The sequence below is a fragment of the Thamnophis elegans genome, chromosome 16 (genome assembly GCF_009769535.1).
Source record: "Thamnophis elegans isolate rThaEle1 chromosome 16, rThaEle1.pri, whole genome shotgun sequence".
NCBI lineage: Eukaryota > Metazoa > Chordata > Lepidosauria > Squamata > Colubridae > Thamnophis > Thamnophis elegans.
The window spans coordinates 34,548,434-34,566,587 of record NC_045556.1 but is presented as its reverse complement, the minus strand read 5'-3'; the positions used below and the strand labels follow the sequence as shown (position 1 = coordinate 34,566,587).

At 45.5% G+C, this 18,154-nt stretch overlaps 1 protein-coding gene across 1 annotated transcript in view; it reads right to left on the bottom strand.

The window, feature by feature from the left end:
- FKBP15 (FKBP prolyl isomerase 15) overlaps positions 1 to 18,154 on the bottom strand; it is a 48,383-nt gene that overhangs the window by 11,108 nt on the left and 19,121 nt on the right. The window contains 13 exon segments of the mRNA XM_032232587.1: positions 867 to 969; positions 2,049 to 2,143; positions 3,004 to 3,111; positions 3,436 to 3,545; positions 4,468 to 4,561; positions 6,309 to 6,412; positions 10,024 to 10,117; positions 10,968 to 11,087; positions 12,752 to 12,800; positions 14,109 to 14,251; positions 15,242 to 15,385; positions 16,644 to 16,712; positions 17,506 to 17,655. Coding sequence (XP_032088478.1) covers positions 867 to 969; positions 2,049 to 2,143; positions 3,004 to 3,111; positions 3,436 to 3,545; positions 4,468 to 4,561; positions 6,309 to 6,412; positions 10,024 to 10,117; positions 10,968 to 11,087; positions 12,752 to 12,800; positions 14,109 to 14,251; positions 15,242 to 15,385; positions 16,644 to 16,712; positions 17,506 to 17,655 — 1,383 coding nt within the window.

Here is an 18,154-nt window from a genome sequence, read left to right as displayed (position 1 = left end):
GATTGGAATTAAACCATTTGTGGGAACGAAATGATCCCAGGCTAGTTCCTCTCTTGACTCTGCCTGCCCCCAGGTTCTTTCTGTCCTCCTACAAAAACTTACTACTACGCAGTGATGTACTAGCTTCCCCCCCCCCATCGCAGGCCCCGCTCCTCGCACATGCGGACGCGATCCCCCATGCTCCCTTCACCCATGCGTGACAGGGGGGTGCATCCCCCCCCACACACACACGTGTATGCCTGCACATCTCTCAGCAGACTCAAAAATCAGCTGGACGGCAGGAGGCACCCGCACATGCGCAGGGAAGCTAACCTGGGCGACAGCTCACATGCCCGCAGAGATGACTTCGCCATCCCGGTACTAGGTGGTGCTTTTTCTTCATTATTCTTTGCTAATTCAAAATTGCGGGCTCCACCTTAGCTGAGCAAAAATTAACTCAGTGGTCAAGCTTTTTCCTGCCCTCTTGGGGGGGGAGGGGGGGACCCATGCTTTAAAACTGCCTTGCTTCAAAAGTCTGCGGGCCAGATCCGGCTCGCAGGGGGTTGCACTAGAAGACCTCCAAGGTCCCTTCCAACTCTGCTATTATATTGTATTCTAATTCTTGAAGTTAAGCATTCTTCCCACTTCCCAAATAGGGAACAATTAGCTCAAAGTGAGTTATTTGGAAAAGGGAGACAAAAGGAGCAGGATCTTTCTTCTCTGCTTTCCCATTTTTCCCCGTGTGGGATTCTGAGGATGGTAAGGCCAGCATCAAGGGGAATTAAGGTTAAGTGCTGGGTAGAACCCCAGAGTTCAGGGGTGGGGGGGGGGGATGCTCTCATCGTCTTTAAGCTACCTTGGCTCTCCTTCCCTCTTGGCGGCCTTACCTTTTCTTGCTCAGCGTGTAAGACTCTGGCTTGAGAATGTTCGGTGTTCATTTGCAGAGAATTGTTCCTTTGCTCCATGAACAGGTTGCTTTGCTCCACGTATCTGGAAGAAAGAAAGAAAAAAAGAAAAAAAGAAAGAAAGAAGGAAGGAAGGAAGGAAGGAAGGAAGAAGGAAAGAAGGAAGGAAGGAAGGAAAGAAGGAAGGAAGAAAAAAGAAAGAAAGAAGGAAGAAAGGAAAGAAAGAAGGAAGGAAGGAAGGAGAAAGAAAGAATGAAGAAAGAAAAAAAGGAAGAAAGAAGAATGAAGAAAGAAAGAAAAAAGAAAGAAGGAACAAAGGAAGGAGGAAGGAAGGAAGGAGGAAAGAAAGAAGGAAAGAAGAAAGAAATGAGAAAGAAAGAATGAAGAAAGAAAAAAAGGAAGGAAGAAAGAAAGAAGAAAGAATGAAGAAAGAAAGAAAAAAGAAAGAAGGAAGGAAGGAAGGAGGAAGGAAGGAAGGAAGAAGGAAAGAAGAAAGAAAGAAGGAGGGAGGGAGAAAGAAAGAAGAAAGGAAGAAGAAAGGAAGGAAGGAAGAAAAAAGAAAGAAGGAAGGAAGGAGAAAGAAAGAAGGAAGGAAGGAGAAAGAAAGATGGAAGGAAGGAGGAATGAAGGAATGAAGGAAGGAAGGAAAGAAAGAAAGAGGGAGGGAGGAAGAAAGAAAGAAAGAAGAAAGAGGGAGGGAGGAAGGAAGGGAGCGAGGGAGAAAGAAAGAGAAAGAAAGAAAGAAAGAAAGAAAGAAGAAAGAAAGAGGGAGGGAGGGAGAAAGAAAGAAAAAAGAAAGAAAGAAAGAAATGAATGAATGCAGAATAGGGTGAGATGGGACAGGTTCCAGCCATCAAAGCAGCTTTCGTATGAAGTCCAACCTATAATAACCCAGTTTGGTTTAGGGCAATGACTTTTTCTCGTCACGTGCCGAAAATGGGTGCACCCATAATGCGATGCACCTGTGCCACCCCCTGCATGCCCCACCTTCTAAACCTCTAAACCTCACACTGTCCTGCACAAGTGACCGGAGCTGGTTCTCCAACGGTCAACAGTGGCCACGTTTGAACGGGACGAGCTGCTGTAAATCCAAGGGAGCCTTCCACCCAGACCGATGGCAATACAGATGGAAATGCATCTAAAACCGCTGGGGAAAGTTCTCACCTCTGATTCCGCTGAATCAGTTCGCCGATCTTCTCGTTCTGTTCCTCGATGCGACTGCTCTTCTCAAACACCTCTTGCTTCAGCCTCTCGTTTTCCTGCAGAGAACCCCCCACAAAAAAGATGGGAAACCAAAACACACAAACGCACCCATTCAAAGGTATCCTGGAGAAACTTATAGTTAGGATGGATTAGCGAAGGTAAGGGAATAAGATGTGATATTAAATTAAATCTGGGTTTGCGGAAATACAATCCCAAGGAAACATAAACAGAGACCTGAAAAAGACACCTACAATAACAGAAAAGAAAGAGAGAGAGGAGGAGAGAAGGAAAGGAAGGTGGGGGGAAGAAGAAAGAGGTAAGGAGAGGAGGATGGAAGGGAGGAAGAGGAGGAGAGAGGGTAGGGAGAGGAAGAGGAAGACTAGGAGTAGGAGAAAGGGAAGGGAAGAAGGAAGGGGAAGGAGAGGAGGAAGGAAGAAAGTAGAGAAGGGAGAGAGGCTGAAAAGAAAGAGGTAAGGAGAGGAGGATGGAAAGGAGGAGGAGAGAGGGTAGGAAGGGGATGAGGAAGAGCAGGAGTAGGAGAAAGGTACAGGAAGAAGGAAGGGAAAGGAGAAGAGGAAGGAAGAAAGTAGAGAAGGAAGGAGGAAGAAAAGAAAGGGAAAATAAGGTGGTGTTACAACAGGCGGAAGGGATGGTAAATAAAGCAACCCAAACTGTATATTGTAACCTATTAAATGAAATAACAAATCTATAAGAATGATAAATGTAAAGAAGAATAACCATTATGTGAACGTATACTTAAAATGGTATGTAAGAGAATAAAAAATAAAAAATAAATTCTCGGGGGGGGGGGGGGAAAGTTATCCTGGAGAAACTTAAGAACTCTGAAGAGAGAGAGCGAGTGAGTTGTTGAACTTAAGTTTCTCCAGGACACTTTTGAATGTACCTTCAACTTTACCTGGACGATGCGCTGGATGTTGGTCATAATCATGGTGGCCTCCATCGTGACTGAGGAGATACCTGGTAACAAGCTTTGGGTAGAATTCTGCTTGTGCAGCTCCTCCACCTGTAAGGTAAAAGAGATGGCCTTGGATCACACCTTGGCTAAGGTGTCTCATTCAATCCAGGACAGCTATGGTGCGTTATAATGATGGGAGCATAATCAGTGAGGGGAATCACACGTGAGATTATAGTTGAATGGAAGGCATCATCCCAGCCACTCCCTCACCCAGAACTCACTCTTAAGAGAAATTATGAGAAGGCTAAAAAAAAGCTGCCCCCCATTTGTGGCAACTTAAAAGTTGCCCAGAAAAAAAGGTATCAAATCCCAACAGAAGATACTATCGGGTTACGGTAATGATGATTTAATAGCTGACCACTTTGACGTTACCTTAGCAGTTAGCTGGTCTATTTTGTCGGCCACTTTGCCCACCGAAAGGCGGATTTCGGTGTTCTGTTGCCTTGCTTCCGTCATTAAGAACGAACCAATATCACCGGCTGCTTTGGAAGGAAACACAGTTTTTGAGTCTCGGAGAGTCACGAGCCAATGAAGCGAACTAATTGCCTCCTGCAAACTCCACTCCCCTTTCGCTCCTCTGTTATTCCCTCTGGAAAGGGCCATTCACCGTCCACCTGTGGCCTTCCTCCCAAGTCGACCCGTTCTTTAGCTCTTCGTCTGGCAACTCTGCTCATGCGCACACTGGGAACAGGCTCTAACTGATCTTCTCCCTCACTGATCTCCAACTCAGAAGGCAGCTGATAACCGGCATACGGCCCTGGCCCCCTCTCTGCCTTCGACACGGAGCCCTCCTCAGAGCCTTCCCCAGACTCCAAGACTGGCCCATCTTCCTCCCCAACCTCCTCGCTGTCTGAATCTGCTGCCATCTCTGCTAGCCGCTGGCGGGCCAACCATTTTATGTCAATGCAGCAGAGGTGGCGCAGTACTGCAGGCCACTTCAGCTGACTGTTATCTGCAGTTCAATAGCAGTTAGCAGTTAGCAGTTAGACTTATATACCGCTTCATAGGGCTTTCAGCCCTCTCTAAGCGGTTTACAGAGTCAGCATATTGCCCCCACAGTCTGGGTCCTCATTTCACCCACCTCGGAAAGGATGGAAGGCTGAGTCAACCCTGAACCGGTGAGATTAGAACCACTGAACTGCAGATAACAGTCAGCTGAAGTGGCCTGCAGTACTGCACCCTAACCACTGCGCCACCTCAGCTCAAGTTCAGCGGTTCTAATCTCACCGGCTCAAGGTTGACTCAGCCTCCATCCTTCCGAGGTGGGTGAAATGAGGACCCAGACTGTGGGGGCGATATGCTGACTCTGTAAACTGCTTAGAGAGGGCTGAAAGCCCTATGAAGCGCTATATAAGTCTAACTGCTATTGCTATTGCTACAAAGAGCAGAGCAGGCCTGACTTACCTTGGAAAGGAGTGGGAAAGATGGGGCCAACAGTCTGGAGCTGGGAAGCTGCCGCAGAGCCTTGTGGGTAGGCATAGTTCATCCCTGTGTAGGCCTAAAAGGGTGGAGTAAGGTAGGAAAGATCTTTTATTTGATCATTCATGCGATAACAGAATGTGCAGAAATGGATAAGTTAACATTTGCAATTAAAGAGAAGGAACAATCTGATCATTACAACCAAGGGGGATTATTTTATCAGTGGTTAGAGAATAAATATGAAAAGCGGGGAAAAAAGAAGAGTGAAATGGAGAAAATGTTTTAACAAAGTTAAATAAATTAAGAAAATTATTGTTATAGTATTAGGTATTAAGTATTAGTTATTAAGTTCAGAATAGATAAAATAATAAAGATGGCTGTAATCTGTAATTGCTATCGTATAAAATATTTGCAAAAATATATGTACCCAGATGACACACTGTTTAATGGAAAACGATGTTGGAATTAAAATAAAATAAAACATTTATTATTAAAAAAAAGATAGAAAGATCTTTTAGCCTTAAAGCTTTCCGTTCAAAGCCAGAAATCTTTAGCCCAAGGAAAAGGAATCTAAAAGCTTTGATGAACACTACAGGAAGTTCTTGAGTTATGACTGGTTGTTTAGTAACCTACTTGAAATCTACTTGCAACCTAGCTCCCACAGCTACACACACTCCAGCATGGTCCCGAGAGCTTGGCCACAGGGTAATTTGATTTTAAACCAAGTCGATTTAAACCACCATTTCAATCGTGATTTAAAATCGCTAGTAAAAAGGCTTGGTTTAAATCGTCTCGATTTAAATCATCCTTTTTAAAGAGCCACTTTCATCTCTGTCCTGCAGGTCCTCTGACCGGCTGTTGATTCACTTTAATGGGATGGCTGGTGATGCAGCAGGGACACAAGGTGAGTGGATGCCCGCTAACAGATGCTGCCATGATGGATCTGAAATCCATCCATTAAAGGTGCTCTTCAAATGTAAGGGGTCATTCTTGCTGGTAGTTAGAATCTTTAATATTATTATTTGCAAACAAAATGAAGGTTTCCTATTTAGCTTGCAGAACTGGGATTCACTGAATTGACTTTACTAAAAATGTAAATACTGCAGAATATACAGTCTCATGCTACACAACTAAGCTCCATTTCATGCTGAATTAAACTAAATTATGAAGGTATCTTAAATAGAAAACTATCTTTAGATAGATGTTTTACTCCAAAAGCATTGTCAACTTGTAAAATGTTGCCATGACTATTATCAAGTTGACATTGGAGGGAGGATTCCATGCATACCTTTGGCCAAGAGTCGGATCTCATATTTCTACAACCTCGTTGGTGAATGTGATTTATGACCCAGACAGAGGGGAGGGGGACACAGGGGTAAAGTTCAAACGCAACTAAGCGGAAGTCAGTTTCGGCTCCGCAGAAGAACATGCCAGAATGTTGATCCTAATAAATGAATGGATTTCTTTTGAACTTTGTCTCGAGGCTCGTAAATTAATTAGGTCATCTTCTGGGAACTTCACAAGGATTTTATTAAAATAAATTTGATAAAATGAAAAAAAAATCTGATTAAAAAAAAATCATCGATTTTTATCCACCCTTCTTGGTAACCAGGTCATCATCTTACAGCTGGTTGTACCATTCTGTAATCAAGCAACTAGGATTTACAACTTTTATTTGGCTGGTTTCCAAACTTCTTCAACCAGCTTCTGGCAAAACCACCGTAGGAATACATAGGTTTGCTTAACGAAGGCTGTGCTCATTTAACGCCCCCTGCAAAAGTCCTAAATTCAGATCGGGTGACATGGATGCTCATCAGCATCCATACCTGAAGACTCTGAGAGGACCCAGGAAGAGCTGTGGGTGGATGCAAGGCTGTAGGCATCACAGCAGGCGAGGACACATGGAGTCCAGAAGCAGATAGCTGGGGCCCTGGAAAAGAGAAAATGGAGAAAAACAGAGTCAATGCAGGAGCTAGATAAGCACATGTCTGCAGAAACCAGAAGAAACTAGAAATAATTCTTCTGAAGGTGATTTCTGGGTCAGTTCTAGACCCCAAGTCTGATCTTGGTGGCATTCTGAACATTAGCCAATGCAGAAACCAGAAGAAACTAGAAATAATTCTTCTGAAGGTGATTTCTGGGTCAGTTCTAGACCCCAAGTCTGATCTTGGTGGCATTCTGAACATAAGCCAATGCAGAAACCAGAAGAAACTAGAAATAATTCTTCTGAAGGTGATTTCTGGGTCAGTTCTAGACCCCAAGTCTGATCTTGGTGGCATTCTGAACATAAGCCAATGCAGAAACCAGAAGAAACTAGAAATAATTCTACTGAAGGTGATTTCTGGGTCAGTTCTAGACCCCAAGTCTGATCTTGGTGGCATTCTGAATATAAGCCAATGCAGAAACCAGAAGAAACTAGAAATTATTCTACTGAAGGTGATTTCTGGGTCAGTTCTAGACCCCAAGTCTGATCTTGGTGGCATTCTGAACATTAGCCAATGCAGAAACCAGAAGAAACTAGAAATAATTCTACTGAAGGTGATTTCTGGGTCAGTTCTAGACCCCAAGTCTGATCTTGGTGGCATTCTGAACATAAGCCAATGCAGAAACCAGAAGAAACTAGAAATAATTCTTCTGAAGGTGATTTCTGGGTCAGTTCTAGACCCCAAGTCTGATCTTGGTGGCATTCTGAACATTAGCCAATGCAGAAACCAGAAGAAACTAGAAATAATTCTTCTGAAGGTGATTTCTGGGTCAGTTCTAGACCCCAAGTCTGATCTTGGTGGCATTCTGAACATAAGCCAATGCAGAAACCAGAAGAAACTAGAAATAATTCTTCTGAAGGTGATTTCTGGGTCAGTTCTAGACCCCAAGTCTGATCTTGGTGGCATTCTGAACATAAGCCAATGCAGAAACCAGAAGAAACTAGAAATTATTCTTCTGAAGGTGATTTCTGGGTCAGTTCTAGACCCCAAGTCTGATCTTGGTGGCATTCTGAACATTAGCCAATGCAGAAACCAAAAGAAACTAGAAATAATTCTACTGAAGGTGATTTCTGGGTCAGTTCTAGACCCCAAGTCTGATCTTGGTGGCATTCTGAACATAAGCCAATGCAGAAACCAGAAGAAACTAGAAATAATTCTTCTGAAGGTGATTTCTGGGTCAGTTCTAGACCCCAAGTCTGATCTTGGTGGCATTCTGAACATTAGCCAATGCAGAAACCAGAAGAAACTAGAAATAATTCTTCTGAAGGTGATTTCTGGGTCAGTTCTAGACCCCAAGTCTGATCTTGGTGGCATTCTGAACATAAGCCAATGCAGAAACCAGAAGAAACTAGAAATAATTCTTCTGAAGGTGATTTCTGGGTCAGTTCTAGACCCCAAGTCTGATCTTGGTGGCATTCTGAACATAAGCCAATGCAGAAACCAGAAGAAACTAGAAATTATTCTTCTGAATTATTTTCCTGAATTATTCTCCTGATTTCTGGATGGGTTCTGGAACTCAAGATCGTGACCCGACAAAAGTGTGAACGTCATAAGCGCGCTGACAAAACTGCGGCGCTAAAACCACGATGTCAAAAGTGCATCGACAACAGCGCGCCGACAACAGCGCGCCAACAGAAGCGTGATTTAAGTTAAGGTAAGGTTTAGGGTTAGGTTTAGGGTTAGGTTTAGGGTTAGGTTACAGCGTGCTTCTGTCGGCACGCTGTTGTCGGCGTGCTTCAGGGCTCATTCGTCGCGCGGTTTTGTCACCGCGGTTTTGTCACCGCGGTTTAGTCAGGCGCACTTTTGTCGTTCGCGCATTTGTGGTGGAATCACTCAAGATACCCAGGAGTAGCATCCAACTGAAGATGCAGAGCAATTTTACAGCTGCACAGAATACAACGATGAGGGGAAGAATTTTTAAGCTCTTCAACCAAGTTTCTAGTCCCTCTGGTCCCACTGGGCTTTTTATTTTATTTTTAACACAATTTATTTTATTTTATTTTAATTCAAGCATCATCTTCCATTGAACAGTGTGTCGTCTGGGTACATACATTGTGTGCAAATATTTTATACAATAGCAATTACAAATTAAAGCCATCTTTATTATTTTATCTATTCTTAACTTAATAATACTTAATACCTAATACTATAACAATCATTTTCTTAATTTATTTAACTTTGTTAAAAGATTTTCTCTATTTTGCTCTTCTGCTTTTTTTCCACTTTTCATATTTATTCTCTCACCATTGATAAAAATAATTAACCATTGATAAAATGGCTTTTGGGGAGTTTGCAGACTACATGCTAACACAAAACCACTAGGGTGCAGGGGAAGGCATTGATTTTTGTCACTACCATATTTTTCGGAGTATAAGATGGACCTTTTTTCCTCAAAAAAGAGGCTGAAAATCTGGGGGCGTCTTATACACTGAATACAGCACTGTTTGCCTCCCAAAATCCCGCCCCCTTCACCAAAATGGCCATGCATAGCCTTTAGGAGGCTTTCAGAGTGCTCCCGGGGGCTGGGAAGGGCAGAAATGAGTGAAAAACAGGCTGTTTTTGCTCAATTTTACCACCCCAGCCCCCAGGATCACTCTATAATCCTCCTAAAGGCAATCCATGCCCTTTTTGTGACAAAAAAGGGCCAGTTGTTTGCGAAAAGGCTGCCCCTGAAGAGTGTTCAAAGACTGCAGTTGGTCCAGAATGCAGCCGTGCGAGCGATATTGGGTGTACCTAGATACACCCATGTTACACCCATCCTCCGCGAGCTGCACTGGCTCCCCATTGGTCTCCGGACGTGCTTCAAGGTGCTAGTCGTTACTTTTAAAGCCCTACATGGGTTAGGACCTGGCTACCTGAGAGACCGCCTCCTGCCACTTACCTCCCAACGACCAACAAGATCGCACAGGTTGGGCCTCCTCCGGGTGCCGTCGACCGGACAATGCCGGCTGGCGGCTCCCCGGGGGGGGGGGAGGGGACTTCTCTGTAGCTGCGCTGGCCCTGTGGAACGACCTACCCGTAGAGATCCGGACCCTTCCCACTCTCCCAGCCTTCCATAAAGCCACCAAGACCTGACTGTTCCGGCAGGCCTGGGGCTGTTGATCAATATCCAGCCCCATTTAGACAGAATGGATGGTGTGGAATTTTAATAATTGTATCTTTTAGCTTAAATTTTTAAATGTTTCTTTTATCTTGCCTGTAAGCCGCCCAGAGGGAGTGGGCGGCATACAAATTTTATTAAATTGAAATTGAAAAACGGGCCGTTTTTTAATCGTTTTTGGGGCTCCCACTCCCCCTGGAGCACTCTGCAAGCCTCCTAAAGGCTATTCATGCCCTTTTTTTGAAAAAAAAAAACCTGGGCCCGTTTTTGCGAAAAACGAGCCTTTTTTTGTGAGGTTTGCAGAGTGCAAAAACTTTTTTTTTTTTATTTGCCTCTTCAATACCTTGGTGCGTCTTATACACAGTTGCATCTTATACGCCGAAAAATACGGTATTTTACACTAAGAAACGCAGGTTGAAAATGAAATGCAGGTTGCGAGTAGATGCATTTACGTGCCTTGGGCTGCTATCTGAGGAAGAGCAGCTGGGGAGGATGGTTTCAGCGGAGAAGATGTCACGGGAGGAGCGGCTTCTCGCAAGGTGTTGGGGTCCTGAAATACACACCCACAAGGGGGGGGGCTTTGCGTTAGTTTTCCCTTGTCATCCTAAACCACTATTCTCCTTTCATATACCACTCTGAAGGCAGCACAAAATAAATGGTGTAAAATTGGACAGCCACATAAGTTCCTTGACTTATCACCATAACTGCAGGCTCAAATACGGCTGTAAATTGAGAACAATCTGTATTTTTTCATGCCTTCCCTAATTGTTTCTCCAATCTGTCCATCTATCCATTCATCCATCCAGTCAATCAATGAATCAATGAATCAATCAATGAATCAATCAATCAATCAATGAATCAATCAATGAATCAATCAATGAATTTATATAGCTACTCACATATGTGACCCTAGGCAGCTAATGATAAAATGGTAACTTACACAGCATAACAAAATACAGTTCATCTCATCAATCTAAGGCAGGGGTCAATGGAGCCAGTTGGCTCCACAATTGATAGGAGCGGTTAGGACAGGTAGAGGAAAAAATTGATAGGAGCGGTTAGGACAGGTAGAGGAAAAAATTTGATAGGAGCAGTTAGGACAGGTAAAGGAAAAAAGATGCCGCGCTAGGAGGAGACTCTATGGTGGGGGGAACCGGACTTCTGGTTGGCTCCAGAATTGAACCGGGGGGAGGGGGGGCTTCCAATTAGGACCGTTGTGGCTCTTTTGAGTGTTTAAGGTCACCGACCCCTGGTCTAAGGAAAGAATTGGGAAGAGGAATCCACTCAATGGTTTCTCAGAACTCACACTAGTTTCGAATCCTTGCAAACAGTAGGGATTTGCATGTTTCCCCCCACCCACCTCCCCTTGCAGTAGTCTCCAGATTCCCAAGCCAGCCCACCTCGATCTCCGAATCGCTAGAGTCCAGCTGGGCTGGAGCTGAACCGGAAAGGAAAGGCAGCATCGGTTGGCCCATCTTCGCCATTCGCGAAATCAGCTTCGCTTTCGCCACGTCGGGGTTCTGGCAAGAGACAAAGAGAGAGAGAGAGAGAAAATGAAAAACAAAGGAAACTTTGAGAGAAAATATCCCGATTTCCCGAGCTCAGCCTGTAAAAAAATCAGTCCCGTCTTTTTAACTTTGAAAAAAACAGGCAGTGCTGAATCCTCTCGGTTTGTTGAAAACGGATTCGTTCCAGTGACTCAGAATGACAGAAAAGCTGTAGCCAGCAAGACTGAGTTTAGGTGAACAGAGTTTAGAATCTCAGAGGTGGGATCCAAACAGTTCTAGCCTATTTGCTAGAACCGGTAATTAATTTTCTTTCTTTTTTCTTTTTTCTTTATATTTTTACTGTCATTTATTCTCTTACATACAGTTATAGATATACATTCACATAATTATTCTTTTTCTTTGCCATTCTTATATTATTATTATTCCATTTGAAAGGTTATAAGGTATAGTTTGAAATGCTTTGTTTACCATCCTTCGCACCTGCTAAGTCACCACCTTGTTTTCTCTTTCTTTTCTTTTCTCCCTCCCTTCCTCCTCTATTTCCTTCCTTCCTCCTCTCCATCCCCTTCTTCCTTTCCTTACCTCTTCCCTACTCCTACCCTTTTTTCTTCTCCTTCCTACCTTCTCTCCTTCTCTTTCTCTTCCTCCCTCCTCTTCTTTTTCTCTCCTTTCCACCCACCTTCCCTTACCTCTTTCTTCTTCCCTTACCTCTCCTCCACACTTCTTCTTCCTCTCCTACTATCTCTCCTTCTCTTCCTCTCTCTTCTACCCTCCACTCCTTTCCATTCTTTCGTCCCTCCATTGTCTACTTCCTTCCTCCCCTCCTTTCCTTCCTTCTTCCCTTCCTTTCTTTTTCTATTGTTATAGGTGTCTCTTTCAAATCCCAGTTCATGTTTTCTTGGGGATGGTATTTCCACACACAGCAGTTGGGAGAACCGGTTGTTGGAAGAAATCTCCTTTTGTTTTTCTCCATTTTACAGGGCTAATCCTGTAAGGAAGGCAGGAAGGAAACATTCTGGTGTTATTTCCAGCCTAATCTTTATTGCCCTGCTTACAGAAACTGCCTCTCCGTTAACCCTTATTACATTCTTGGCAGTACTCTAGACTTATTGATTCCGGATGTTTTGGGTTTTTTTTTAAATGTTTCCTTTGCTGGGGCCTTGACTTTCTTAAAGGGAAAGGGTTGTTTTAAGCTTTTTACTCTGCCATTGGGAGGAAATACTCCCCTGTCGGAGTTCTTCCAGCTGGGATGCAATGATCAACCCTTTGAAGAAATAGTTGAATAACCAATCTGGCACCCTGTGTCTGATTTGTAACTCCGGGCGTGCAAGTATTTCCAATCTAATCATTGGTATTTAAGGCGGCTTTCTGCAAGCAAAGAAGCTTTTTGTATTTTTCGTACAGGTAATTCTTCTTGAGTCACAACAGTTTATTCAGTGACCATTCAAAGTTACAATGGCACTGAAAAAGTGACTTAGGACTGTTCTTTGCAGCATTCCCATGGCCACGAGTTAGCCACGCCCACCCAGTCACATGCCATCCAGCCACGCCCACCCAGACACACCCACAAAACTGGTCTTTAAAAAAAAATGTGAATCCCACTCCTGGTTTAGGTCAAACCCTGAAATTAAAAACCTGGAGAAATGAAAGCCAATCCGGGCGAACCAAAGACTTACCGCCAGTTGTTCACTGAGAGAGTTGGATTTGGCGCGCAAAGCTGGCTCCCTATTGGGGCATAAAAAAGCACAATCTTAGAACAGCTGAGCAGAGTAGAAAGCCTGTTTTAAGAATTTAGAAGCCTGTAGCATTGCTTACTCAACCTGAGTTACTTTAAAGATGTGTGGACTTCAACTCCCAGAATTCCCCAGGCGGGATGGAGTTTAAAGTCCACCTGTCTTAACATTGCCAAGGTTGAGAAGCACTGGCCTAAAGCCTTTGAATTAAATATGGAGAGTTACTAGCATCCCTCAGTCTTTCTCAAGCAGCAGACCCTGCCTGAGTAGTAGTTAAGACTTATATGGTTTAGGTTTAGGTTTATTAGATTTATATGCCGCCCTTCTCCCAAGGACTCAGGGCAGCGTACAACATTAAAAGAAACACATAATACAAAAAAAAAAAAAAATTAAATAGAATATCCCAATAGCAATAGCAGTTAGACTTATATACTGCTTCATAGGGCTTTCAGCCCTCTCTAAGCGGTTTACAGAGTCAGCATGTTGCCCCCAACAACAATCCGGGTCCTCATTTTACCCACCTCGGAAGGATGGAAGGCTGAGTCAACCCTGAGCCGGTGAGATTTGAACCGCCGAACTGCAGAACCGCAGTCAGCTGAAGTAGCCTGCAGTGCTGCATTTAACCACTGCGCCACCTCGGCTCATATAATTAGAATTGACAATGACATTTTTTTTAAAAAAAATCGAATTAAAATTAACAATAATCAATAATTTATTTCGTTTTGTTCAGGCCAGGCTGGCTTGCTGGAAAAGCCAACTTTTTAGGGCGCGTCGGAAGGACCGGAGGTCAGGGATTATACGAAGCTCCGGGGGCAGCTCATTCCAGAGGGAAGGCTCTCCCCCCGGGGGGCGCTAGCCAACACTGTCTGGCCAACGGCACGCTGAGGAGGCCAACTCTGTGGGATTGCACTGGACGATGGGAGGCTACCGGTGGCAGTAGGTGGTCTCGCAGATACCCTGGGCCTAAGCCATGGAGTGCTTTAAAGATCATAATTAGTACCTTGAATCGCACCCGGAAGACAACCGGCAACTAGTGCAGGCCGCCTAAATATCCCGCTTCACAGTGCTTTTACAACCCTCTCTAAGTCAGCCTCTTGCCCCCACAACAATCTGGCTCCTCATTTGACCCACCTCGGAAGGACGGAAGGCTGAGTCAACCTTGAGCTGGTGAGATTCGAGCTGCTGAACTGCAGCTAGCAGTCAGTTGAAAGTAGCCTGCAGTACTGCACTCTGACCACTTTGCCACCTTAACATGCAGGAGGGGATTGAAAAATTCAAATCAAACTGGTTAACAACTCACCCAGGCTTCGGTGGTAGTGTGCTGGGAGGCAACCCTGCAGGGTCGGCGCTGAGATGTTCAGTGTTTGGTCCTGGAGAGGGCGCGAGGGTGTCCCTGGAGGGCACATTCTGCCCATTTGAAGCAGCCTCCTTGGCTAATCTCACCTAAGGAAGATGGGGTGGGGGTGAGACAGAATAACAGAGTTGGAAGGGGCCTTGGAGGTCTAACCCCCTGTTCAGGCACGAAATCGTACACCATTTCACACAAATGGTTGTCCCAATCTTTTCTTAAAAACCTCCAGCATTGGAGCATTCACAACTTCTGGAGGCAAGATGTTCCACTGATTAATTGACCTCACTGCCAGGAAATTCCTCCTTAGTTCTAAGTTGCTTCTCTCCTTGATTAATTTCCACCCATTGCTTCTTGGTCTGCCTTCAGGTGCTTTGGAGAATAGCTTGACTCCCTCCTTTCTGTGGTGGCCCCTCAAATATTGGAAGACTGCTATCATGTCACCCCTAGTCCATCTGAGGTGGTGTAGGGTTTCCTGCCTAGGGGAGGGGTTGGACTAGAAGACCTCCAAGATCCCTTCCAACTCTGCTATTCTATTCTATTCTATTCTATTTTCACTAGACTAAAGGTAAAGGTTCCCCTTACACATATGTGCTAGTCATTCCCAACTCTAGGGGGCGCTGCTCATCTCCGTTTCAAAGCCGAAGAGCCAGCGCTGTCCGAAGACGTCTCTGTGGTCATGTGGCCGGCACGACTCAATGCCAAAGGCGCACGGAACTCTGTTATCCTCCCACCAAAGCTGGTCCCTATTTTTCTACTTGCATTTTTGATATGCTTTCAAACTGCAGGGCAGAAGCTGGGACATGTCACGGGAGCTCACTCCGTTAGGCGGTGCTACGGATTCAAACCGCCGAACTGCCAACCTTTCTGACCGACAAGCTCAGCGTCTTAGCCACTGAGCCACTGCGTCCCACTTCACTAGACTAGACATACCCAATTCCTGCAACCGTGTTTTCATACGTTTTAGCCTCTCTGGCCCCTTAATCCTCTTTATTGCTCTTCTCTGCACCTTTTTTCGAGACAGGCAGACTCCATGGGCCACCGTTGGCTCAGAAGCAGCTCGTAACAAACCAAGAACTGCTTACCCGCTTGACTTCCACCTCAAAGGCCAGTGTAGAGTCCGGAGGAACACGATTTGCCACTCCCTGAGACCCGTAAGCTAAGGCCGGAGGGACAATGAGGAAACGCTTGCTTCCTTTCTTCAAGCCAAGCATCCCTTCTTCCCAGCCCTTTGGGGGATAAAACAGAAAGCGGTACCATAAACGGCTGTGATTTAACTCTCTCTCTCTCAAGGCTGGAAAAAAGAGCTTGATTCTCAGGCCTGCAGCTATCTTTTCTGTTGGATCTTTGGCCTGCTACACTTTCTATTATTCTGCTATGCATTTTCTATTGTGAGAAAATGGGAATTGTACGGAATTAGATGACAGGTAGCCATAACAACATTCCTTTCTAGAAAGCCAAGGTCATCCTTTGTCTCTGCACCTCTGCAACTGACCGGAACGGGATGGGTGGAAGCTGCCAGCATGGCAGTGGGAGATTGGACCATGTGATGGACTTGTGGGTGTGGGTGTGGGGGGGGGGCAAGATCTTGAACTTTCAACTGGGTGAGGGAAACCGGGAAGCTTTCAGATTCGGGTTTTCCCAGATGTGCCAACGTGGCTCTCTTCATAAATTGGAACTTTGAGGAATACTTTGCCTTGGACTCTGATTTAATTTTGGATGCTATTTGGAACCCTGACATTAACGCGAATCTGAAAGCTTCCCGGTTCCTTATATGGAAGGGGTTGTTTTCCCCCACCCCGCTTTATCAGAGCCATTTCCCTAAAGGGGGAATCTACCATAGGCTCATCCTAAGAGAAAGTTTTCAAAAATGTATTATCTAGTTTGGGTTGAAATCTTTAGTTCAAATTCTCTAAATTTGGTTTTCCTTGCAGGTGTTTTATTACTCAACTAGGTAACATTATCAACGCTAGATGAGAGTGGGATGCAGGGATGAGTTTTTTGCAGGCGTTTCATTACCCAACTAGATAACATCATCAGTGCAAGAAGGGAGTGGGATGTGTGAAGAGGAGGAGAAGGAAGAGGAAGACAGTGAATGTTTTCTTGCAAGACATTTCATTACCAAACTGTGCAACATCATCCATACTAGAAGTGAGTGGAGTATGTGAAGAGGGAGAAGGGGGAAGAATATGTGGCCCTTGGTCATCTCTGGGCTTGTTTCTTGCAGACGTTGCATTACCAAACTAGGTAACAGCATCAGTGCTAGCTGATTTAGCAAGTACCTGCCAAGCATACAGCTATTTTCCTGAGGATATCATCCCCCCCCCCTTGCTCCCAATTCCCTCTGATGACAAACACGAGAATCAAGGTCTTCCCAACAGTTTTAGCAAAAGCTTGCTAAGCAACCCAGGTAAGATGGAAAAGCCAAAAGTTTAAACACCGCCAACCCCCCCCCACTCCCCAGGAACAGGACAGCATCCCTCACACCTTGATGACTTTGCCAGAGCCCAGTTTCAGACGGAGGAGTTTCTCCTTGTTCACGTTGGAGTCGAACACCTGTAAGAAATAAAATGCAAACGGAGAAAAGTGGGAAAGGGGAGGGGGGGGGAACCGGTGCTTCGTCGCACGGAGGGAGGGCAATGTTGTGGCACACCAGCAGCCAGCAGAGCTGGCAGCAGATTCGGGCAGTGAGGAGGTTGGGGAGGAAGATGGGCCAGTCCTGGAGTCTGGGGAAGGCTCTGATGAGGGCTCTGTGTTGGAGGCAGAGAGGGGGCCAGGGCCGTCTGACAGTTATCAGCTGCCTTCAGAGCCAGACATCAGTGAGGCAGAAGAACAGCTGGAGCCTGTTCCCAGCGTGCGCATGCACAGAGTTGCCAGACAAAGGAAACAGCTAAAGAACAGGGGTTGACTTGGGAGTAAGGCCACAGGTAAACGATGAACGGCCTCTCCGGAGGAAATAAAAGAGGAGCAAAAGGGGAGTGGAGTTTGCAGGAGACCATTAGTTCGTTAGTGTGAAGATTTGCTCCTTGCCAAGTATTTCCTCGTACAGCCGTTGCATATGGAATCTATCAGCCTGGCAACTCTCCAAGACCTGATAAGGTCTGTTTTTGCAATATCACCCTTGAAAGACTGTTAGTCGGGACTTTGCAGGATGTAAATGCTAGGAATTCACATTAGCCAAATAAAAAAGGGTGGGTTTTTTTCTTTCGGGACAAGGAGTCTGTTTCGTGATTTGGGGAAGCCTAGGCCAGAACAAGCAGTCCTGTGAAACCGAACACCCCCCCACTCCCCCCCCCCAAAAGGGTCTTTGGGAGTTGAGGACGTCCCTTCTTTTTCTCCTAGGTTTTACCTGCCCCAGAGCATAATTCTGCAAAAGCCATCCAGTGAAGGAAACTTCAAGCGCATCGCCCACTTCCACGGCTGGGCCGTCTCCGAGGAGGAGGTCCTGGCACACCACCGAATCAGGGGAAAGGCTGCTGTTGTACTTGGCCAGGCACAGCTGTGGGCGAGAGGAACCCGGCTCTGAGTCACTCCAGGCCACAGGCATTGGGCTTGTAGGATTGCGGCTTTCAGGGGGTCACGTGACCGCCAGGAGGGAGGGAGGGAGGAGAGAGATAGAAGATGGGATGAGATGGGGAGGGAGGGAGGGAAGGGAAGAAGGAAAGACAGAGATGGGAATGAGGAAGGAAGGGAGGGAGGGAGGAGACAAGATAGTAGATGGCATGAGATGAGGAGGGAGGGAAGGAAAGAAAGAAAAGAGAGAGAGATGGGAATTAGAGGACGGAAGGAAGGAGCGAGCAGATGAAAGATGGGTGGGGAAAGAAGGGATGGAGGGAGGAGAGAGATAGTAGATGGAATGAGATGGGGAAGGAAGGAGGGAAGGGAAGAAGGAAAGTCGGAGAGATATGGGAAAGAGGGAGGGAGGAAGGAGTGATTAGATGGGATGAGATGGGGAGGGAGGGAAGGAAAGAAAGAAAAGAGAGAGAGATGGGAATTAG